The 24,178-nt window shown below is 47.5% G+C and overlaps 2 protein-coding genes across 2 annotated transcripts; both read left to right on the top strand.

Annotated features, from left to right (window-relative positions):
* The first annotated feature begins 14 nt into the window (after positions 1-14).
* iqgap3 (IQ motif containing GTPase activating protein 3) lies at positions 15-8,946 on the top strand. Its single transcript, XM_068322860.1, has 31 exons — positions 15-222; positions 1,454-1,541; positions 1,612-1,762; positions 1,889-1,966; positions 2,064-2,140; positions 2,260-2,327; positions 2,411-2,524; positions 2,637-2,815; positions 3,027-3,108; positions 3,182-3,345; positions 3,426-3,513; positions 3,632-3,795; positions 3,881-4,041; positions 4,141-4,253; positions 4,369-4,532; positions 4,601-4,691; positions 4,774-4,941; positions 5,021-5,163; positions 5,310-5,480; positions 5,562-5,645; positions 5,741-5,812; positions 5,903-6,181; positions 6,290-6,442; positions 6,508-6,671; positions 6,910-7,134; positions 7,213-7,353; positions 7,434-7,518; positions 7,606-7,838; positions 7,913-8,045; positions 8,448-8,775; positions 8,859-8,946. Exons 1-30 carry the CDS (start codon positions 195-197, stop codon positions 8,703-8,705), a joined length of 4,119 nt encoding a protein of 1,372 aa, XP_068178961.1. The 5' UTR covers positions 15-194; the 3' UTR covers positions 8,706-8,775; positions 8,859-8,946.
* A 2,235-nt stretch (positions 8,947-11,181) lies between these two features.
* LOC137600965 (phosphomevalonate kinase-like) lies at positions 11,182-24,131 on the top strand. The gene is made up of 5 exons (XM_068322900.1): positions 11,182-11,892; positions 23,380-23,443; positions 23,516-23,668; positions 23,758-23,887; positions 23,971-24,131. Exons 1-5 carry the CDS (start codon positions 11,798-11,800, stop codon positions 24,117-24,119), a joined length of 591 nt encoding a protein of 196 aa, XP_068179001.1. The 5' UTR covers positions 11,182-11,797; the 3' UTR covers positions 24,120-24,131.
* The last annotated feature ends 47 nt before the right edge of the window (positions 24,132-24,178 follow it).

Below are 24,178 nucleotides of genomic sequence, written 5' to 3' on the forward strand. Positions count from 1 at the left end.
CAATCAGAGCTCGGCGGGAGTTTTCAAACTGCAGACCGGAAGTAGCGCCGAGCAGCGGCCAGTCTGAACCGGAGGAGAGACGAGTCCGAAGAGGTTCACCGGTGAACTTTTACCGGGAATAAAAACCGTTTGAGCCGCGAGAGGAGAGGGAAGAAGGAGCGAAGCCGGGAGGGAGAGGCGGGAGCTCCGGGAACATGGAGGACCCAGACGGACCCGGCCGCTGTGAGTCGGGTGGGGAGGGGGCTGATCGATAGCTGCTGTCATTGATCTGCAGGGCTGTTTATCATGTTTATTTAGAGGTCGATGTTTTTAATGGTATGACGTGTCAGTCACGTGATCAACAGAACACACACCTGTGTGTTTTTGCTTGTGGAGGTCGAGCCCACCAAACAGCTGGGTCACCTGTTCACATCAGTTCAATTCAAAAAACTTTATTTTTCCCCAAGGGGCGACTGACAGCACATTAAACAATAAACAGGAATGTAGGATAGAAACAGTTCAGGGTGATGATAATAAATACTTCTCCTCCTCTGGGCTTTTCCCTTCAGGGTCTCCACAGCCAATCAGTGTCCTCCATCTAACCCTGTCTTCTCATCCTCTTCTCTCACACCAACTACCTTCATGTCCTCTTTCACTACATCCATAAACCTCCTCTTTGGTCTTCCTCTAGGCCTCCTGCCTGGCAGTTCAGAACTCAGCATCCTTCTACCAATATATTCACTCTCTCTCCTCTGGACATGTCCAAACCATCTCAGTCTGGCCTCTCTGACTTTATCTCCAGAACCTCTAACATGTGCTGTCCCTCTGATGGACTCATTCCTGATCCTATCCATCCTGGTCACTCCCAGAGAGAACCTCAGCATCTTCATCTCTGCTACCTCCAGCTCTGTCTCCTGTCTTTTCCTCAGTGACACTGTCTCTAGACCAAACAACATCGCTGGTCTCACCACAGTTTAGTAATGAAAACATAAAAAACAAAGAAATAAACTGAAAACCTGTAAAGACGTCCGTCAGAATGTGCTTCATATCGTGGCAGCATTATGCCAATCCAATCCAATCCAATCCAAACTTTATTTGTTGAGCACTTTACCACAACCGCAGTCGACCAAAGTGCTGTACAGGCGAATGAATAAAAAAGAACAAACATAGATAAAAGACAAAATGGCTCAAATATTATTAGTAAAGTTAATCAACTAAAAACATAAAATATGGATAAAAACAAAAGCAAATAATCAGAGCAATAAAAAGTAAGATAAAAAAGATAAGACAAAATAAAATCAGGTGTCTATCTAGATGTTAAAAGCCAAGGAGAAGAGGTAGGTCTTCACGCGAGATTTAAAAACAGACAGAGAAGAGGCCTGTCTGATTATGTGTGTTGTTATGAACAGTGTAAACATAAACATGTGTTCACCTGAGGGGGCGTGTTCACCTGAGGGGGCGTGTCTTTTTGCAGACGAGCGGCTGACGGCGGAGCAGATGGACGAGCAGCGCAGCCAGAATGTGGCCTATCAGTACCTGTGCAGGCTGGAGGAGGCCAAGAGGTCAGCAGGGTGGGGGTCGGGGTGAGGGTTAGCTCCTCCTCCGTCACTCATGACATCACTGCGTTGGCAGGTGGATGGAGGCGTGTCTGGATGAGGAACTTCCTCCCCCCACTGAGCTGGAGGAGGCTCTTAGGAACGGTGTCATCCTCGCCAAGCTGGGTCAGCAGTTCGCCCCCCACGCCGTGAAGAAGATCTACGACCCCGAGCAGCTCCGCTACCAGGTCCACACACACACACACACACACACACACACACACACACACACACACACACACACACACACACACACACACACACACACACACACACACACACACACACTAACAGCTGTGTGTTGATCTGAACAGACGCTGGGCCTTCAGTTCCGTCACACGGACAACATCAACCACTGGAGGGACGCCATGACGGCCGTTGGCCTGCCAGCGGTGGGTGGGGCCACACATGAGTGTCCGTCATGTAGTCACAGTATTGATCAGCTGATCACAGTATTGATCACTAGTAATCGTCATTGGTTGTTTTCAGATCTTTCACCCAGAAACTACAGACGTGTACGACAAGAAGAACATGCCGAGAGTCGTCTACTGTGTCCACGCCCTCAGGTCTGTCTGTCTGTCTGTCTGTGTGTGTGTCTGTCTGTGTGTGTCTGTGTCTGTCTGTCTGTCTGTGTCTGTCTGTGTCTGTCTGTCTGTCCTCCACTCACCTGTCTGTCTGTCTGCAGTCTCTTCCTGCACAGACGGGGTTTGGCGCCACAGATTCATGACCTGTGTGGAAAAGTCAAGTTCACTGGTGAGTTAGTGTGTGTGTGTGTGTGTGGGGGGGGGCAGCCATGATGGATCAACGTGTGATATTTAGAGTGTGTGTGTGTCCAGAGGAGGAGATCAATAACGTTCAGCTGGCGTTGGATCAATACGGGCTCCAGATGCCGGCCTTCAGTAAGATCGGAGGAGTTCTGGCCAATGAGCTGTCAGGAGACGAGGCGGCGGGTGAGACGGGCTGACAGCTGATTGGACGTCAGCCACACACTGGGAGCGGGGTGGGGACTAATGCAGGAGGGGGTGGGGGCCTGGTGGTGACCTGATGTTATTTTCCCATCAGTCCATGTGGCGGTGATCGCCATCAATGAGGCGGTGGGGCGGGGCCGGGTGGAGGCGACGGCGGCGGCGCTGAGGAACCCCAACGCCCTGCTGAGCGACCTGCAGGAGGCGCTGATGGGCGTGTACCAGGAAGTGCTGCGTCAAGCCAAACGGGCCAAGGAGGAGCGAGCAGCCAGCAGGGTGAGACTCTGATTGGTCAGCTGTGCTCAGCCATCAGGACAGCTGGTCACTCTGACGCTCCGTTGTTCTGTCTCTCAGTGGACGCGTCTGTCCTGTCACTGTGGATCAATATGTGATCAGTAATCAATAATCAGATGTGATCAGTGATCAATAATCAGATGTGATCAGTGATCAATAATCAGATCAGTAATCAGTGGTAATGGTGTGTCAGCGTGGGGCCCTGGAGCACCAGGACGTCTACGAGGAGCTCCTGACCCGGACGGAGATCCAGAGCAGCATCCACACCGTCAATGGTAAGCCCCGCCTCCTGAGCCGACCAATCAGAACCCAGCTGATGAACGGTGACGGTATTGATCATGTGATCAGTGCGATCAGCGGTGGAGACGGTGGATGAAGCGCTGGACGCCTCAGACGAGCTCCTCCTCCTCGCTGCACTGCAGCTGCCATGTTTGGCCCTCAGGGGCCTCCGGAGGGACAACGGGCCCTGGTACCTGGAGCAGCTGTCAGCGGGGCGCCAGCAGAAGGCTCTGGTACGCACGCTCCCATTGGCTGCCCCCGATGATGTCATCAGTCGGCTGACTCAGTACCTCTGTGTGACCTCTGACCCCAGGACCAGGGCTGTGTTGACCCCCTGGAACCCCACGAGCTGCAGGACGCCGTCACCATCGCCAACCACCACGCCCACCGGGCCGCCAGCGGTGAGCCCTACGCCCCACGGGCGACACCCGACGGGCGACACCCGACGGGCAACACCCGACGGGTGACCGACATCTCAAGCTATTTGTGTGTGTGTGTGTGTGTGTGGTGTGTGTCCAGTGCACGCGGCGGTGCAGAGCGTCAACGCGTCGCTGCGTCGGGACGACCCCCGACACACCCTCAGCTGCCTGATGACCTCTGACCTCCAGCTGCCTCAGGTGTTCCCCTTCGCGGCGTCGCTCTACCACCGGGAGCTGCAGCGGCTGCAGCGCCGGGCGCCACAGGTATGGCTGGCCACGCCCCTGACAGACAGAGGCCACACCCACACGGCACGTGCTCAGGCCACGTGATCACATGGTTTGTCCCCAGGAGGAGCTGCAGCAGGAGGAGCTGTTTGTTGCCGTGGAGATGCTGTCAGCTGTCGCTCTCATCAATCAGGCGCTGGAGGCGGGGCTTCTGCAGCAGTTCAGCTCCTTATTGGTCAGTTCCTCTGCAGGACTGTCAGAGGTTGACCCGACGCTGTTGGACAGGTAGGACCTCCAGACGGCGTGATCACCTCAGTGATGGTGGTGATGTCATCACTGATGATGATGATGTCATCATTGATGATGATGTCATCACGTCCACAGGTACTTCAGGCGTCTGGTTGCTGTGAAGCAGGAAGTCAAAGATCTGTTAACCTGGAATCAGCTGCAACAGGAAGTCAACGCTGTCAACAACGCCGCGCAGGACGAGCACCAACGTACGGACACAGGCTACACTTCAGCTACACGCTAGTGCTAACACGCTACATGTTAGCTACACACGCTAACACGCTACACGGTAACGACACCTGTGTGTGACCTCTGACCTTCCAGAGCTGGTGGCCCTGGGTCGGATTAACCAGGCCGTCGTCCGCAGCGACGCCCAGCAGCTGCTGTCAGCTCTGCTGCTGCCCTCTAGTGGCGTGGAGGGCGTGTCCCGGGACAACGCCCTGCGCTACCTGACCCACCTGACCAGAAGCAGGAAGCACAGGGCACAGGTGAGTTCACAGCCGACGCATCTCACGCCCCGACGCATCCGACCACCACTCATCCCACGTCTCTCCAGGTGAGCAGAGACCCCAGAGCTGAGCTGTGGTTGGCTGATATCCAGGAAGCCGTGAGCAGAGCCAATCAGGACGGGCAGAGCGCTCTGAAGAGTGAGCTGATTGGCTGATCGTGTGTGTGTTTTTAACGTGTGTGTGTGTGTTTAACGTGTGTGTTTAACGTGTGTGTGTGCAGTGTGTATGGCGCTCGCCGCCGTGAACCAGGCCATCAAGGAGAATCGAGCCAATCAGACGCTTCGGGTTCTGTCGCTGCCGGAGGTCCGGCTGCAGGGGATACTCTCTGCCTGCGCCGCCGACTACCAGACACACCTGAGCGCTCTGCTGGCAGACAGGAAGCAAAGAGGTAGGCGTGGCGTGGCGTGGGCGGGGCCCCGTGGAGATGGGCTCTGAGAGAGCGACGGGTGACCTGTCTGTCTCTCCAGGGGACAACAGGAGCCCGTGGGTCGGCGTGAGGCAGAGCGACGGGTCGCTCTACTATTTTCACCTGCAGCGCCTGGAGGGCCAGTGGGAGGAGCCACAGGGATACCTGCACAACAGCCTGTTCCTGGACCAGCAGCACCTACAGGTCAGAGGTCATACACAGCTGAGGGTCAGAGGTCACACGCCTGAGGGTCAGAGGTTCTAGGGACTCTTTCCCAATTTCAAGGAGGCCCCTCCCCCTCCTGTGATTGGTCACCTGCGGTGATGTCATCTGTGATGTCACGTCTGCAGGAGGTGGTGAGCGGCGTGTCGGCGTCTCACTGCCGCGGCGCCCTCTGGCGGAGCCGTGAGGCGCTGCTCGTCCGCCTGCAGGCCGCCAGCCGGGGCTTCCTGGTGCGCCGGGAGGCGGGGGCTCGGCGCCGCTACCTGATGAGTCAGACCCCCGCCGTCGTCACCATCCAGGTGAGGGTCAGCCCACGCATGGGGTGGAGCCGCCGCCCCGTGGTGTGGGGGGCGTGTCTGACACACTTCCTGTCTGCTCAGGCGCACTGGAGGAGGTTCGTCCAGCAGAGGGCGTACCGCCGGCGGCTGCAGTTCCTCTACGCCAATTGGAGGGCTGTCGTCAAGGTAACCATCAGCCGATGCCTGTGGCTGGGGGCGGGGCCTGCTGCTGACCGGAGCGTGTGTGTGTGTGTGTGTGTGTGTGTGTGTGTGTGTGTCAGATCCAGTCGCTGGTGAAGATGTGGTCGGCGAGGAGGCGGTACCGGCGGCGGCTGAGGTTCTTCAGGCGACACGTGAGCGAGTCCACGCCAGACAGCGTCTGCAGGGGCGGGGGTTTGATGGGTCCGACAGCCAATCACAATCCTGCGTGTGATGCTCCTCAGGTGGACGCCGTCATCAGGATCCAGGCCTTCTTCAGGGCCTATCGCGCCCGCGGCGACTACCACATGCTGGTGCACTCGGCCACGCCCCCTCTGGCCGTGGTCAGGAAGTTCGTCCACCTATTGGACCTGGGCGCCGGTGACATCAGAGAGGAGGCGGAGCTTCTGCGCCTGCGGGAGGAGGTGGTGAGGAGCATCCGCTCCAACCGGCAGCTGGAGGCGGACCTGGACCTGATGGACCTGAAGATCGGCCTGCTGGTCCGGAACCGGGCCACGCTGCAGGTGGGCGGGGTGGCAGGGGGCGGGGCAGCAGCAGGGGACGGGGCAGCAGCAGGGGGCGGGGCGCCGCGTCGTCCTCGACGGCGCTGACGCACCTGCGTCTCCAAACAGGAAGTGGTGTCTCACTGCAAGAAGCTGACAAAGAAGAACAAGGAGCAGCTGTCAGACCTGATGGACGGGGGGCGGAGCCACGGGCTGAAGGCGCTGAGCCGCGAGCGGCGCCAGCGGCTGGAGGCGTACCAGCATCTGTTCTACCTGCTGCAGGTAGGAGGCGTTCGCGCTAGCGTTAGCGTTAGCGTGGGCGTCGCTGAGCGTGTGTGGCGTTCCAGACGCAGCCGCTGTACCTGGCCCGGCTTGTGGTGCTGATGCCCCAGGTAGGCTCCGCCCCCTTCATGGAGATGCTGGTGTTTAGTCTGTTCGGCTACGGCGCCGCCCGGCGGGAGGCGTACCTGCTGCTGCAGCTGTTCACCGCCGCGCTGCGCCATGAGATCAGGTGAGCACGCCGCCGCCCGCTGACGTGTCCCTGCCCACTGATGTGTCCCCGCCCGCTGACGTGTCCCCGCCCACTGACGTGTCCCTGCCCACTGATGTGTCCCCGCCCACTGACGTGTCCCCGCCCACTGACGTGTCCCTGCCCACTGACGTGTCCCCGCCCACTGACGTGACCCCGCCCACTGACGTGTCTCCGCCCATTGACGTGTCCCCGCCCACTGACGTGCCTCCGCCCCCAGCCTGAAGGTGGAGCGGCCACAGGACGTGGTCACAGGGAACCCCGCCGTCATCAGGATGCTGGTGAACTTCTACCGCCACGCCCACGGGGGCGGAGCCCTGAGGGAGGCCCTGGGGCCGGCGCTGCAGGACGTGCTGCTGGACCCCGCCCTCAGCATCAGGACCGACCCGCTGGATGTCTACAAGACCTGGATCAACCAGACGGAGACGCAGACGGGACGCAAGAGGTCAGGGGGCGGGGCCCGGAGGGGGCGGGGCGCCGTCAGGCAGCCGTGTGCTGATTGGTCTCTGTTCTGCCCCCCCAGCTCGCTGCCCTACGACGTGTCGCCGGCCGACGCCCTGGGACACCCCGAGGTGCAGCGCCGCATCGACATCGCCATCGTCAACCTGAAGAACCTGACGGACCGCCTCCTGAAGGCCATCACCGCCAGCCTGCACAAGCTGCCGTAAGCCCCGCCCACTGCTGTAGGGCTCCACCCCTCCCTTAGGCTCCGCCCTCACGTTGCCGTGTCCTGTGTGTCTGTAGCTACGGGTTACGCTACACGGCGAAGGTCCTCAGAGACGCTCTGGCTTCCAAGTTTCCTGGGGCCAATGAGGAGGAGCTCTATAAGGTAGGGGGAGGAGTTAGTCCCCTTAGCGCTAGTTTTGTTAGCATCAAGCCGTGTTGTACCCCTGAGCCCCGCCCCCTGCCCCCTCAGATCGTGGGTAACCTGGTGTACTACCGCTACATGAACCCGGCCATCGTGGCGCCGGACGGCTTCGACGTGGTGGACCGGACCGCCGGCTCCGCCCTCACGCCGGAACAGCGCCACCTGCTGGGCTCCATCGCCCGCATGCTGCAGCACGCCGCCGCCCACAAGCACTTCCACGGGGAGGGGTACCACGTCAGAGCCCTGAACCAGTACATCAGCCACACCCACAGCCGCTTCAGGTCGGCGACCTCTGACCTCTTACCCCCCCGGGGCATCGGATCACACCTGACACCTTTTCTGTTGGCGTCCACAGGCGCTTCCTGGTGGGGGTGTGTGATGTCCCGGAGCCCGAGGAGCGCTTCGACGTGGACGAGTTCACCGAGCAGCTGGTCGTCACCAGACCCGTCGTCTACGTGTCCGTCAGCGAGCTGCTGCACACGCACCAGGTAGGGGTCAGCAGGGCCCCCGACGGGTCAGCAGGGCCCCCGACGGGGCAGCAGGGCCCCCGACGGGTCAGCAGGGCCCCCGACGGGTCAGCAGGGGCCCCGACGGGTCGGCAGGGCCCCCGACGGGTCAGCAGGGGCCCCGACGGGTCGGCAGGGCCCCCGACGGGTCAGCAGGGCCCGATGGGTTAGCTGAACCTAACTCAACCAGCAGTGGTTCTCACCGTGTGTGTGTGTGTGTGTGTCTGTGTGTGTGTGTGTGTGTGTGTGTCTCTGTGTGTGTGTGTGTGTGTGTGTGTGTGTGTGTGTGTGTGTGTGTCTCTGTGTGTGTGTGTGTCTGTGTGTGTGTGTGTGTGTGTGTGTGTCTCTGTGTGTGTGTGTGTGTGTGTGTGTGTGTGTGTGCAGCTGCTACTGGAGCACCAGGACGTCTTGTGTCCGGACCCCTCCGACCCCCTCAGGCTCCTGCTGATGGATCTCGGTGCCGTCCCCACCCTGCACAGCCTCACGGGTTCTACAACCAGTGCTACCGGTACGGTTCTGACTGGGTCACACACACACACACACACACACACACACACACACACACACACACACTGGGTCTCAGCGGTTCTGTCTGCCCCTCAGAGTCAGCTGACCCAGAGTCTTGTCACATGGTCTCTCTGACGCTCACCAACAAGTTCGACGTCTTCGACGAGTCTGAAGACAAGGCTAACGTCAGAGCGCTACTGCTCAGGTAGCTTAGCATGTTAGCATTTGACCTGCTCAGGTAGCTTAGCATGCTAGCAGGTGAGCTGACGGGTTTCTCCTGTGGTCCAGCACCAAGCAGCTGATCATCGACGTCATCAGGACTCAGTCAGGTGACTCTCTGAGTCACATCCTGAGAGCGTCTGCGTCACATGACCAGGTACACACACACACACACACACAGGTACAGGTGAAGCTCAGGTCAGCTCTAGCCATTGCTCCTCCCCCACAGGAAGTGTGTCACGATTGGCTGGTGCAGCGGCGTGCTCGTCAGGACGCCGCCACGCCTGACAAACTGAAGAGGAACCAGTCGTTGGTTGCCAATGGCAACCTGAGGCTGGAGGAGAAGAAGAGGAAGATCCAGAGGAGTCTTCGTCGTCTCGAGGGCCTGGGGGTGCTGACCCCCCCCCACACAGAGAACCAGATCCTGCAGATGATCGCCAAGGTAACCGGTAGACAAAATCGTGATGTCACGTCTGTGGGCGGAGCCTCAGCTGACACACGGATATCCAGATCTGTCCCCTACTGGACAGAATGGTAATGAGGTCATAACTCCGCCCCCTCAGGACATCCGTCAGCAGCGTCTGCACCGCCAGCGGCGGGGGGCGGAGCTTCAGAAGCTCCGCCAGACGCTCAGCCGCCTGCAGGCCAAGAGTCAGTTCCACAGCGAGCAGGTGGACTACTACCGCCATTACATCACTTCCTGTCTGGAGAACCTGACTGTCAACAGGTGCACACACACACACACACACACACACACACTAAGCTAAAAGCTAACATCACAGTTAGCTTGAAACTAGGTCGAACATAAAACACGATTCAGAAAAATATGTATTTTGAAAATTTGATGAAAAAACCATTTTATTCGTCTGTCTGTCAGCGTGGCGTTGGAGACGCTCTGCTGAACACAGGTTTAAAGTAAAATACAAAAACGTTGAAAAAGAAGAATCAAAAGTCACCGTTTGAACGTCTACTCTTCAAGCTCTTGAATGATGTCACTTCCTGTTTGTGGTGTCACTTACAGGAAGTGGATTGTATTTTGGTACGAACGTGATGAGTGGCGTGTGGAACGACAAAAACGCTCAAAGCCGACATGAAAAGTTAAAAATCTGTAAATCTTCTATTTATTCTTAAATGTATGTTAGCTCACGCTAACACATTAGCATGACTCAGTGGTTACAGCTTCATCCTGTCTTCGAGGAGCGACTCGTTTCCTGCTCCGCCCAATCAGCTGGAGGCGTTCCCAGCATCGTCTCACTGGTCCTTCATTGGTCGTGTGTTTCAGCAAAGCCACCAATAAGAAGGCAGCAGAGAGCAAAGGGAAGAAGAAGCGTCCGGCTCTGAGCTACAGCGCCGCCCGGCTGCAGGAGAAGGGAGTGCTGCTGGAGATCGAGGACCTACCAGCTACTCAGTGAGACACACACACACACACACACACACACACACACACACACACACACATACACACACTCAGCTGTGGACCCCCTCCAGGTTTAAGAACGTTCTGTTCGACATCGCCGCCGGGCCGGAGCGAGGCAGCTTCACCGTGAAGGCTCGCTTCCTGGGCGTGGAGATGGAGGAGTTCCTGCTCCGCTACCAGGTAGAAGCTCCGCCCCCACCTAGCAGCTAGTTGAGGTGTGACACACACACTCTCACACACACTCTCACACACACGTCTCTGTCCAGGACCTGCTGCAGCTGCAGTACGAGGGCGTGGCCGTGATGAAGATGTTCGATAAAGCCCGGGTCAACGTCAACCTGCTCATCTTCCTCCTCAACAAGAAGTTCTTCAAGAAGTGACCCCACCCACCCCCTGCTGCTCTCCTATTGGCTCGTTTACGTGTGAAAGCAGAAAATCAATGCTTCGTTTACAAATATTCAAAATCAATAAAGTTTATCTGAGTTTATTTACAACCACAACTGAGTTCTGTTTTTACTTCATCGGCTCCGGGTTCGAGTCCCGCCCTGTGTGGAGGTCTCGTGCTCCCCTGTCTGGGGGGTTCTCTCCGGGTTCTCTGGCTAATAACAACTACCAGGTTAACAACTAACAGGTTAATAATAACTAACAGGTTAATAATAACTAACAGGTTAATAATAACTAACAGGTTAATAATAACAGGTTAATAATAACTAACAGGTTAATAATAACTAACAGGTTAATAACTAACAGGTTAAAAACTAACAGGTTAATAATAACTAACAGGTTAATAACTAACAGGTTAAAAACTAACAGGTTAATAATAACTAACAGGTTAATAATAACTAACAGGTTAATAATAACTAACAGGTTAAAAACTAACAGGTTAATAATAACTAACAGGTTAATAATAACTAACAGGTTAATAATAACTAACAGGTTAAAAACTAACAGGTTAATAATAACTAACAGGTTAATAATAACTAACAGGTTAATATCGTGTTTAATTCGCGTTAAACACGAGACAAAACTCAGGAGATATTGAACACATTTATCGATCGATCAGTTGAATCAACACGGGATCCACACCGACCCGGAAGGGGGGGGGCTCTTCCGGGTCGGTGTTTCCAGCTGTAGTGTGACGTCACACACACGGGCCAACGTCTCTGCGGAGGATCTGAGCGCTGAACCGGTGGACTCGTTCCCAAACCGGAACCGACCGTCTGACCGTCTGTTGTTTCTGGTCGGACCGGATTAAAGCGCCCCCCCCGCTCCCCGTCAGTGGTTCAGTCCAGCGCTGACGAGGATCGTCCGCCCCCGGAACGCGTCACGTAGACGCTCAGCGCGTTCTCTGGCTGACACCGGCTTCATTCCGAAAAAGTGCGTCGCGATCAGGTGATGAATTATCGATTTCGTTGACTATCGGATATTGATCGGCCGGACCCGCAGGCGGCGCGAAACGCTGCTCCGCCGCTTCATTTTGCGGGACCACCACGTGTCTGTGCGGTACGGTACCGGGGGGAGGGTCCGACGCCCGAGCCTGACGGGAGGACGCCGGGCCACCTGCTGCACGTCTCACTCCGGAGCCCGACCGATGGGGGACCCACACCCCCAACCCAGACTGGTGCTGGTCTTCAGCGGGAAGCGGAAGTCCGGAAAGGATTACGTGACGGACCTGATCCAGAACCGGTAAGAAGATCCGGATAAAACAAGACCGAATCTACAGTAGTCCCCTGACTTAACGTTAACCTAAATATAACCCTAACCCTGATTTAACCCTAACCTAAACCTAACCCTAACCTAAATCTAACCCTAACCCTTACGTCACCCTAACCTACATTTAACCCTAACCTAACTATAACCCTGATTTAACCCTAACCTAAATCTAACCCTAACCCTTACGTAACCCTAACCTACATTTAACCCTAACCTAACTATAACCCTGATTTAACTCTAACCTAAATCTTACCCTAACCCTGACTTAACCCTAACCTAAATCTAACCCTAACCCTGATTTAACCCTAACCTAAATCTAACCCTAACCCTTACTCAACCCTAACCTAAATCTAACCCCAACCTAAATCTAACCCTAACCCTGATTTAACCCTAACCTAATTCTAACCCTAACCCTTACTCAACCCTAACCTAAATCTAACCCTAACCCTGATTTAACCCTACCTAAATCTAACCCTAATCCTGATTTAACCTTAACCTAAATCTAACCCTAACCCTGACTTAACCCTAACCTAAATCTAACCCTAACCCTGATTTAACCCTAACCTAAACCTAACCCTAACCTAAATCTAACCCTAACCCTTACGTCACCCTAACCTACATTTAACCCTAACCTAACTATAACCCTGATTTAACCCTAACCTAAATCTAACCCTAACCCTTACGTAACCCTAACCTACATTTAACCCTAACCTAACTATAACCCTGATTTAACTCTAACCTAAATCTTACCCTAACCCTGACTTAACCCTAACCTAAATCTAACCCTAACCCTGATTTAACCCTAACCTAAATCTAACCCTAACCCTTACTCAACCCCAACCTAAATCTAACGCCAACCTAAATCTAACCCTAACCCTGATTTAACCCTAACCTAAATTTTCATTATTTTGACCCCTGGTTACGAAAAAAAATTTTTTTTTGACAGGCTGAATTAAAAAAAAATTTTTTTAATCCGTTGGTTTGAAAATAACTTTTTGACCTGCCGGTCTGACAAAAACATTTTGTTCTTGAACCGCTGGTCTAGAAAATATTTTTTTGTGACCCGGTGATCTTCCAACAATTTGTTGGAATCAGTTAGTTTTTCCTGACCCCTGGTCAGTCTACAAAAAAAAAATGTAATTGGCTGGATTCACAAAACTTTTTTGACCTGCTTGTCTGACAAAAAAAATTTTCTTGACCCACCGGTCTACAAAAAATTATTTTTGGTCCCACCAAAAAAATTTTTTAACTGGCTGGATTGACAAAAAATTTTTGACCTGATGGTCTGACAAAAAAAAATTTTCTTGACCCTCCTGTCAACAAAATTTTTTTTTTCTTGAAACTACAAGAAGATTATTTTGACCCCTCAGTCAGGAAAAAAAGTTTTTTTGACAGGCCCATTTAAAATAATTTTTCTTGACCCGCCACTCTACACAAATTATTTTGACCCCTGGTCTAGAATATTTCTTTGACTGGCTGGTCTTAAAAAATTTTTGGACCCACCGGTTTGAAAAAAACAAAACATTTTCTTGACCAGTGGGTCTACAAAAAGATTTTCTTGATCCGCCAATCTTCAAAATATTTTTTTCCTGACACGCCGATCTTCAAACAAATACTTTGACCCCCGGTCAGGAAAAAAAACAACATTTTTTGACAGGCTCGTCTAAAAAAATATTCTTGACCCGCCGGTCTACAAAAAAATTATTTTTGGTCCTGCCAAAACAAATATATAATTGGCTGGATTAACAAAATATTTGTGACCTGTTCTTGACCCTCCTGTCTACAAAACTTTTTTTCTTGAACCGCCGGTCTACAAAAAATATTTTGACCCCTGGTCTAGAATATTTTTTTGACTGGCTGGTCTTAACAAAATTTTTTGACCCATCGGTTTGAAGAAAATGTTTTTCTTGACCCGCCTGTCAACAAAAATTTTTGTTGAGCTGCCGATCTACAAAAAAATTATTTTGACCCCTGCTCAGGAAAAAATAATAATTTTGACCTGCTGGTCTGACAAAAAAAAATGTCTTGACCCGCCGGTCTACAAAAAGATTTTTTGACCCCTGGTCAGAAAAAAACATTTTTTTGACAGGCCTGTTTAAAATACTTTTTTTCTTGACCCGCCAATCTACAAAAAAAATTTTGTTGAGCTGCCGGTCTAGAAAAATATTATTTTGACCCCTGGTCAGGAAAAGACAATTTTTTTGACTGGCTCGTCTAAATAAATGTTTTTGACCTGCCGGTCTACAAAAAAATTATTTTTGTCCAGCCAAAAAAATTTTTTAACTGTCTGGATTAACAAAATTTCTTTGACCTGCTGGTCTGACAAAAAAAAAATTTTCTTGACCCTCCTGTCAACAAAAAAATTTTCTTGACCCACTGGTCTACAAAAATTTCTTTTTGGTCCCACAAAAAAAAAAAAATTAACTGACTGCATTAACGAAATTTGTTTGACCTGCTGGTCTGACAAAAAAATAATTCTTGACCCACCGGTCTACAAAAAAAATTTCTTGATCCGCCATTCTACAAAAACAAAAAAGTAACTTGCTAGATTGAAAAAAATTTTTTGGCCTGCTAGTCTGACAAAAAAATATTTCCCTACGCGCCGGTCAACAAAAAAGTTATATTTGGTCCAGCCAAAAAAAATATTTAACTGGCTGGATTAACAAAATTTGTTTGACCTGCTGGTCTGACAAAAAAAAAATGTCTTCACCCGCCGGTCTAAAAAAATTATTTTGACCCACCGGTTTGAAACAATTTTATCTTCACCCACCAGTCAACAAAAAATTTTGCTGAATTGCCGTTCTCCAAAAAATTATTTTGACCCTGCTCAGGAAAAGAAATGTTTTTGACCTGCTGGTCTGACAAAAAAAAAATTTCTTGACCCGCCGGTCTACAAAAATTTCTTGACCCGCCGGTCTACCAAAATATTTTCTTGACCCGCCGGTTTACAGAAACATTTTCTTGGACCGCCGGTTTGAAAAAAATTTTCTTGACCCGCCGGTCAACAAAATTTTTTTGCTGAATTGCAGGTCTCCAAAAAAATTATTTTGACCCGTGCTCAGGAAAATAAATGATTTTGACCTGCTGGTCTGACGAAAAAGAAAATTTCTTGACCAGCCAGTCTAGAAAGAAATTTTCTTTACCCGCCGGTTTACAAAACATTTTTGTTGACCTGCTGGTCTACAAAAAGATTATTTTGACCCCTGGTCAGGAAAAAACATTTTTTTGACAGGCTCGTCAAAAAACAATTTTCCTGACCCGCCAGTCTACAAAAACTTTTTCTTGACCCGCCGGTCAACAAAATTTTTTGTTGAATTCCGGTCTACAAAAAAATTATTTTGACCCCTGGTCAGGAAAACACATTTTTTTGACCTGCTGGTCTGACAAAAAAAAATTTTCTTGACCCGCCGGTCAACAAAAAATTTTGCTGATTTGCAGGTCTCCAAAAAATTATTTTGACCCTGCTCAGGAAAAGAAATGTTTTTGACCTGCTGGTCTGACAAAAAAAAAATTTCTTGACCCACCGGTCTACAAAAATTTCTTGACCCGCCGGTTTGAAAAAAATTTTTCTTGACCCGCCGGTCTACAAAATTTTTTATTGAATTCCGTTCTCCAAAAAAATTATTTTAACCCCTGATGAGGAAAAAACATTTTTTTGACAGGCTCGTCTAAAAACAATTTTCCTGACCCGCCAGTTTACAAAAAATTTTACTTGACCCGCCGGTGTACAAATTTTTTTTTGACCCACTGCTTTGAAATTTTTTTTTCTTGACCCGCAGGTCTACAAAAATTTTCTTGGTCCGCCGGTTTGAATAATTTTTTTCTTGACCTGCCAGTCAACAAAATTTTTTGTTGAATTCCGGTCTCCAAAAAAATTATTTTGACCCCTGGTCAGGAAAAAACATTTTTTTGACCTGCTGGTCTGACAAAAAAAAATTTCTTGACCCGCCGGTCTACAAAAAATTTTCTTGACCCGCCGGTCAACAAAACATTTTGCTGAATTGCAGGTCTCCAAAAAAATTATTTTGACCCTGCTCAGGAAAAGAAATGTTTTTGACCTGCTGGTCTGACAAAAAAAAAATTTCTTGACCCGCCGGTCTACAAAAATTTCTTGACCCGCCGGTTTGAAAAAAATTTTTCTTGACCCGCCGGTCAACAAAATTTTTTATTGAATTCCGTTCTCCAAAAAACTTATTTTAACCCCTGATGAGGAAAAAACATTTTTTTGACAGGCTCGTCTAAAAACAATTTTCCTGACCCGCCAGTTTACAAAAAATTTTACTTGACAAATTTTTTTTGACCCACTGCTTTGAAAAAATTTTTTCTTGACCCGCAGGTCAACAAATAATTTTTCTTGACCCGCGGGTCTACAAAAATTTTCTTGGTCCGCCGGTTTGAATAATTTTTTTCTTGACCTGCCAGTCAACAAAATTTTTTGTTGAATTCCGGTCTCCAAAAAAATTATTTTGACCCCTGGTCAGGAAAACACATTTTTTTGACCTGCTGGTCTGACAAAAAACAATTTTCCTCACCCGCCAGTCTACAAAAAATTTTTCTTGACCCGCCGGTCAACAAAATTTTTTGTTGAATTCTGGTCTCCGAAAAAATTATTTTGAGCCCTGGTCAGGAAAACACATTTTTTTGACCTGCTGGTCTGACAAAAAAAAAATTTCTTGACCCGCCGGTCTACAAAAAATTTTCTTGATCCGCCGGTCAACAAAAAATTTTGCTGAATTTCAGGTCTCCAAAAAAATTATTTTGACCCTGCTCAGGAAAAGAAATGTTTTTGACCTGCTGGTCTGACAAAAAAAAAATTTCTTGACCCGCCGGTCTACAAAAATTTCTTGACCCGCCGGTTTGAAAAAATTTTTTCTTTACCCGCCGCTTTACAAAACATTTTTGTTGACCTGCTGGTCTACAAAAAGATTATTTTGACCCCTGGTCAGGAAAAAACATTTTTTTGACAGGCTCGTCTAAAAACAATTTTCCTGACCCGCCAGTCTACAAAAATTTTTTCTTGACCCGCCGGTCAACAAAATTTTTTGTTGAATTCCGGTCTCCAAAAAAATTATTTTGAGCCCTGGTCAGGAAGACACATTTTTTTGACCTGCTGGTCTGACAAAAAAAAAATTTCTTGACCCGCCGGTCTACAAAAAATTTTCTTGACCCGCCGGTCAACAAAAAATTTTGCTGAATTGCACGTCTCCAAAAAAATTATTTTGACCCTGCTCAGGAAAAGAAATGTTTTTGACCTGCTGGTCTGACAAAAAAAAAATTTCTTGACCCGCCGGTCTACAAAAATTTCTTGACCCGCCGGTTTGAAAAAAATTTTTCTTGACCCGCCGGTCAACAAAATTTTTTATTGAATTCCGTTCTCCAAAAAAATTAGTTTAACCCCTGATGAGGAAAAAACATTTTTTTGACAGGCTCGTCTAAAAGCAATTTTCCTGACCCGCCAGTTTACAAAAAATTTTCCTTGACCCGCCTGTGTACAAATTTTTTTTTGACCCACTGCTTTGAAAATTTTTTTTCTTGACCCGCAGGTCAACAAATAATTTTTCTTGACCCGCGGGTCTACAAAAATTTTCTTGGTCCGCCGGTTTGAATAATTTTTTTCTTGACCTGCCAGTCAACAAAATTTTTTGTTGAATTCCGGTCTCCAAAAAAATTATTTTGACCCCTGGTCAGGAAAACACATTTTTTTTACCTGCTGGTCTGACAAAAAAAAAATTTCTTGACCCGCCGGTCTACAAAAAATGTTCTTGACCCGCCGGTCAACAAAAAATTTTGCTGAATTGCAGGTCTCCAAAAAAATTATTTTGACCCTGCTCAGGAAAAGAAGTGTATTTTACCTGTTGGTCTGACAAAAAAAAAAAAATGTCTTGACCCGCCGGTCTACAAAAAGATTTTTTGACCCCTGGTCAGAAAAAAACATTTTTTTGACAGGCCTGTTTAAAATACTTTTTTTCTTGACCCGCCAATGTACAAAAAAAATTTTGTTGAGCTGCCGGTCTAGAAAAATATTATTTTGACCCCTGGTCAGGAAAAGACAATTTTTTTGACTGGCTCGTCTAAATAAATGTTTTTGACCTGCCGGTCTACAAAAAAATTATTTTTGTCCAGCCAAAAAAAATTTTTAACTGTCTGGATTAACAAAATTTCTTTGACCTGCTGGTCTGACAAAAAAAAATTTTCTTGACCCTCCTGTCAACAAAAAAATTTTCTTGACCCACTGGTCTACAAAAATTTCTTTTTGGTCCCACAAAAAAGGAAAAATTAACTGACTGCATTAACGAAATTTGTTTGACCTGCTGGTCTGACAAAAAAATAATTCTTGACCCACCGGTCTACAAAAAAAATTTCTTGATCCGCCATTCTACAAAAACAAAAAAGTAACTTGCTAGATTGAAAAAATTTTTTTGGCCTGCTAGTCTGACAAAAAAATATTTCCCTACGCGCCGGTCAACAAAAAAGTTATATTTGGTCCAGCCAAAAAAAATATTTAACTGGCTGGATTAACAAAATTTGTTTGACCTGCTGGTCTGACAAAAAAAAAATTTCTTCACCCGCCGGTCTAAAAAAATTATTTTGACCCACCGGTTTGAAACAATTTTATCTTCACCCACCAGTCAACAAAAAATTTTGCTGAATTGCCGTTCTCCAAAAAATTATTTTGACCCTGCTCAGGAAAAGAAATGTTTTTGACCTGCTGGTCTGACAAAAAAAAAATTTCTTGACCCGCCGGTCTACAAAAATTTCTTGACCCGCCGGTCTACCAAAATATTTTCTTGACCCGCCGGTTTACAGAAACATTTTCTTGGACCGCCGGTTTGAAAAAAATTTTCTTGACCCGCCGGTCAACAAAATTTTTTTGCTGAATTGCAGGTCTCCAAAAAAATTATTTTGACCCGTGCTCAGGAAAATAAATGATTTTGACCTGCTGGTCTGACGAAAAAGAAAATTTCTTGACCAGCCAGTCTAGAAAGAAATTTTCTTTACCCGCCGGTTTACAAAACATTTTTGTTGACCTGCTGGTCTACAAAAAGATTATTTTGACCCCTGGTCAGGAAAAAACATTTTTTTGACAGGCTCGTCAAAAAACAATTTTCCTGACCCGCCAGTCTACAAAAATTTTTTCTTGACCCACCGGTCTACAAAAATTTCTTGACCCGCCGGTTTGAAAAAAATTTTTCTTGACCCGCCGGTCTACAAAATTTTTTATTGAATTCCGTTCTCCAAAAAAATTATTTTAACCCCTGATGAGGAAAAAACATTTTTTTGACAGGCTCGTCTAAAAACAATTTTCCTGACCCGCCAGTTTACAAAAAATTTTACTTGACCCGCCGGTGTACAAATTTTTTTTTGACCCACTGCTTTGAAATTTTTTTTTCTTGACCCGCAGGTCTACAAAAATTTTCTTGGTCCGCCGGTTTGAATAATTTTTTTCTTGACCTGCCAGTCAACAAAATTTTTTGTTGAATTCCGGTCTCCAAAAAAATTATTTTGACCCCTGGTCAGGAAAACACATTTTTTTGACCTGCTGGTCTGACAAAAAACAATTTTCCTCACCCGCCAGTCTACAAAAAAATTTTCTTGACCCGCCGGTCAACAAAATTTTTTGTTGAATTCTGGTCTCCGAAAAAATTATTTTGAGCCCTGGTCAGGAAAAAACATTTTTTTGACAGGCTCGTCTAAAAACAATTTTCCTGACCCGCCAGTCTACAAAAATTTTTTCTTGACCCGCCGGTCAACAAAATTTTTTGTTGAATTCTGGTCTCCGAAAAAATTATTTTGAGCCCTGGTCAGGAAAACACATTTTTTTGACCTGCTGGTCTGACAAAAAAAAAATTTCTTGACCCGCCGGTCTACAAAAAATTCTTGACCCGCCGGTTTGAAAAAAAATTTTCTTGACCCGCCGGTCTACAAAAAAAAATTTCACCCACCGGTTTGAAAAAAATTTTTCTTGACCCGCCGGTCAACAAAATTTTTTATTGAATTCCGTTCTCCAAAAAAATTATTTTAACCCCTGATGAGGAAAAAACATTTTTTTGACAGGCTCGTCTAAAAACAATTTTCCTGACCCGCCAGTTTACAAAAAATTTTACTTGACCCGCCGGTGTACAAATTTTTTTTGACCCACTGCTTTGAAAAAATTTTTTCTTCACCCGCAGGTCAACAAATAATTTTTCTTGACCCGCGGGTCTACAAAAATTTTCTTGGTCCGCCGGTTTGAATAATTTTTTTCTTGACCTGCCAGTCAACAAAATTTTTTGTTGAATTCTGGTCTCCAAAAAAATTATTTTGACCCCTGGTCAGGAAAACACATTTTTTTGACCTGCTGGTCTGACAAAAAAAAAATTTCTTGACCCGCCGGTCTACAAAAAATTTTCTTGACCCGCCGGTCAACAAAAAATTTTGCTGAATTGCAGGTCTCCAAAAAAATTATTTTGACCCTGCTCAGGAAAAGAAATGTTTTTGACCTGCTGGTCTGACAAAAAAAAAAATTGTTGACCCGCCGGTCTACAAAAATTTCTTGACCCGCCGGTTTGAAACAAATTTTTCTTTACCCGCTGGTTTACAAAACATTTTTGTTGACTTGCTGGTCTACAAAAAGATTATTTTGACCCCTGGTCAGGAAAAAACATTTTTTTGACAGGCTCGTCTAAAAACAATTTTCCTGACCCGCCAGTCTACAAAAATTTTTTCTTGACCCGCCGGTCAACAAAATTTTTTGTTGAATTCTGGTCTCCGAAAAAATTATTTTGAGCCCTGGTCAGGAAAACACATTTTTTTGACCTGCTGGTCTGACAAAAAAAAAATTTCTTGACCCGCCGGTCTACAAAAAATTTTCTTGACCCGCCGGTCAACAAAAAATTTTGCTGAATTGCAGGTCTCCAAAAAAATTATTTTGACCCTGCTCAGGAAAAGAAATGTTTTTGACCTGCTGGTCTGACAAAAAAAAAATTTCTTGACCCGCCGGTCTACAAAAATTTCTTGACCCGCCGGTTTGAAAAAAATTTTTCTTGACCCGCCGGTCTACAAAAAAAAATTTCACCCACCGGTTTGAAAAAATTTTTTCTTGACCCGCCGGTCAACAAAATTTTTTATTGAATTCCGTTCTCCAAAAAACTTATTTTAACCCCTGATGAGGAAAAAACATTTTTTTGACAGGCTCGTCTAAAAACAATTTTCCTGACCCGCCAGTTTACAAAAAATTTTACTTGACCCGCCGGTGTACAAATTTTTTTTTGACCCACTGCTTTGAAAAAATTTTTTCTTCACCCGCAGGTCAACAAATAATTTTTCTTGACCCGCGGGTCTACAAAAATTTTCTTGGTCCGCCGGTTTGAATAATTTTTTTCTTGACCTGCCAGTCAACAAAATTTTTTGTTGAATTCCGGTCTCCAAAAAAATTATTTTGACCCCTGGTCAGGAAAACACATTTTTTTGACCTGCTGGTCTGACAAAAAAAAAATTTCTTGACCCGCCGGTCTACAAAAAATTTTCTTGACCCGCCGGTCAACAAAAAATTTTGCTGAATTGCAGGTCTCCAAAAAAATTATTTTGACCCTGCTCAGGAAAAGAAATGTTTTTGACCTGCTGGTCTGACAAAAAAAAAAATTGTTGACCCGCCAGTCTACAAAAATTTCTTGACCCGCCGGTTTGAAACAAATTTTTCTTTACCCGCTGGTTTACAAAACATTTTTGTTGACTTGCTGGTCTACAAAAAGATTATTTTGACCCCTGGTCAGGAAAAAACATTTTTTTGACAGGCTCGTCTAAAAACAATTTTCCTGACCCGCCAGTCTACAAAAATTTTTTCTTGACCCGCCGGTCAACAAAATTTTTTGTTGAATTCTGGTCTCCGAAAAAATTATTTTGAGCGCTGGTCAGGAAAACACATTTTTTTGACCTGCTGGTCTGACAAAAAAAAAATTTCTTGACCCGCCGGTCTACAAAAATTTCTTGACCCGCCGGTTTGAAAAAAATTTTTCTTGACCCGCCGGTCTACAAAAAAAATTTTCACACACCGGTTTGAAAAAAATTTTTCTTGACCCGCCGGTCAACAAAATTTTTTATTGAATTCCGTTCTCCAAAAAAATTATTTTAACCCCTGATGAGGAAAAAACATTTTTTTGACAGGCTCATCTAAAAACAATTTTCCTGACCCGCCAGTTTACAAAAAATTTTACTTGACCCGCCGGTGTACAAATTTTTTTTTGACCCACTGCTTTGAAAAAATTTTTTCTTCACCCGCAGGTCAACAAATAATTTTTCTTGACCCGCGGGTCTACAAAAATTTTCTTGGTCCGCCGGTTTGAATAATTTTTTCTTGACCTGCCAGTCAACAAAATTTTTTGTTGAATTCCGGTCTCCAAAAAAATTATTTTGACCCCTGGTCAGGAAAACACATTTTTTTGACCTGCTGGTCTGACAAAAAAAAAATTTCTTGACCCGCCGGTCTACAAAAAATTTTCTTGACCCGCCGGTCAACAAAAAATTTTGCTGAATTGCAGGTCTCCAAAAAAATTATTTTGACCCTGCTCAGGAAAAGAAATGTTTTTGACCTGCTGGTCTGACAAAAAAAAAATTTCTTGACCCACCGGTCTACAAAAACTTCTTGACCCGCCGGTTTGAAAAAAATTTTCCTTGACCCGCCGGTCTACAAAAAAAATTTTCACCCACCGGTTTGAAAAAATGTTTTCTTGACCCGCCGGTCAACAAAATTTTTTATTGAATTCCGTTCTCCAAAAAAATTATTTTAATCCCTGATGAGGAAAAAACATTTTTTTGACAGGCTCGTCTAAAAACAATTTTCGTGACCCGCCAGTTTACAAAAAATTTTACTTGACCCGCCGGTGTACAAATTTTTTTTTGACCCACTGCTTTGAAAAAAATTTTTCTTCACCCGCAGGTCAACAAATAATTTTTCTTGACCCGCGGGTCTACAAAAATTTTCTTGGTCCGCCGGTTTGAATAATTTTTTTCTTGACCTGCCAGTCAACAAAATTTTTTGTTGAATTCCGGTCTCCAAAAAAATTATTTTGACCCCTGGTCAGGAAAACACATTTTTTTGACCTGCTGGTCTGACAAAAAAAAAATTTCTTGACCCGCCGGTCAACAAAAAATTTTGCTGAATTGCAGGTCTCCAAAAAAATTATTTTGACCCTGCTCAGGAAAAGAAATGTTTTTGACCTGCTGGTCTGACAAAAAAAAAATTTCTTGACCCGCCGGTCTACAAAAACTTCTTGACCCGCCGGTTTGAAAAAATTTTTCCTTGACCCGCCGGTCTACAAAAAATTTTTGCTGAATTGCCATTCTCAGACAGACGGATGTCAGATGCCAATCCGTCCGTCTGTTTATCTCTCTCCGTCTGCCCGTCTTAAACTGATTGTTGATTTAATAGTAAACAGCTGATCAGTAGTGAACCTTACTGATCAGCTGCTCGTTTCCCCTCAGGTTGGGGCCGGAGGTCTGCTGCGTCCTGCGTCTCTCCGGGCCGCTCAAGCAGCGCTACGCTCAGGTGAGATGGCCGCCTGCTGGACACACATCTCCATGGTAACGGCTGAGTCATGCTGGACTGCTGACTCTGCAGGAACACGGTCTGGACCTGGACCAGCTGCTGGGGGCGGGGCTCTACAAGGAGCGTTACCGTGCCGACATGATCCAATGGGGAGAAGCCCGACGCCACCAGGATCCAGGGTTCTTCTGTTGCCTAGCAACCAAAGGGGTGCGGCAACCTGTCTGGGTACGCTTTCTCCTCTCCGGCCTTTGTTTATGCTCCTACCATCAAAATCAGGAAGTGTTCCAAGCAAATGCTGCCCTCTGATTGGTCAGGTGGTGAGTGATGCACGGCGCCTGTCGGACCTGCAGTGGTTCTGGTCCGAGTTTCCTCAACAGACTCAAACGGTCCGAGTTCAAAGTTCAGAGGAAACACGCAAACGGAGGGGATGGAGCTTCACCGCTGGTAAGACCACCTGTCGACCTACCTGTCACCTCCAGCCACGCCCCTCCAGGCTCTGGATGTTCAGGTTCTGACCCGTCTCTCAGGAGTGGACGACGCCGAGTCCGAGTGCGGTTTGGACAGCGGCGTGGAATTTGATTGGATCATCACTAATGATGGCGACGCCCCCTTGTTAGAGGAGCAGCTGCAGCCAATCCTGACGCGAGCTGCTGCAGCGGCGACGGACGGGAGCTAACCAGTGACTCGGCTGCAGCAGCAGGGGCAGATGGGAGATGTTTTTATTTTCATAAAGAT

This window comes from Antennarius striatus, chromosome 9 (assembly GCF_040054535.1).
Source record: "Antennarius striatus isolate MH-2024 chromosome 9, ASM4005453v1, whole genome shotgun sequence".
NCBI classification, from domain to species: Eukaryota; Metazoa; Chordata; class Actinopteri; order Lophiiformes; family Antennariidae; genus Antennarius; species Antennarius striatus.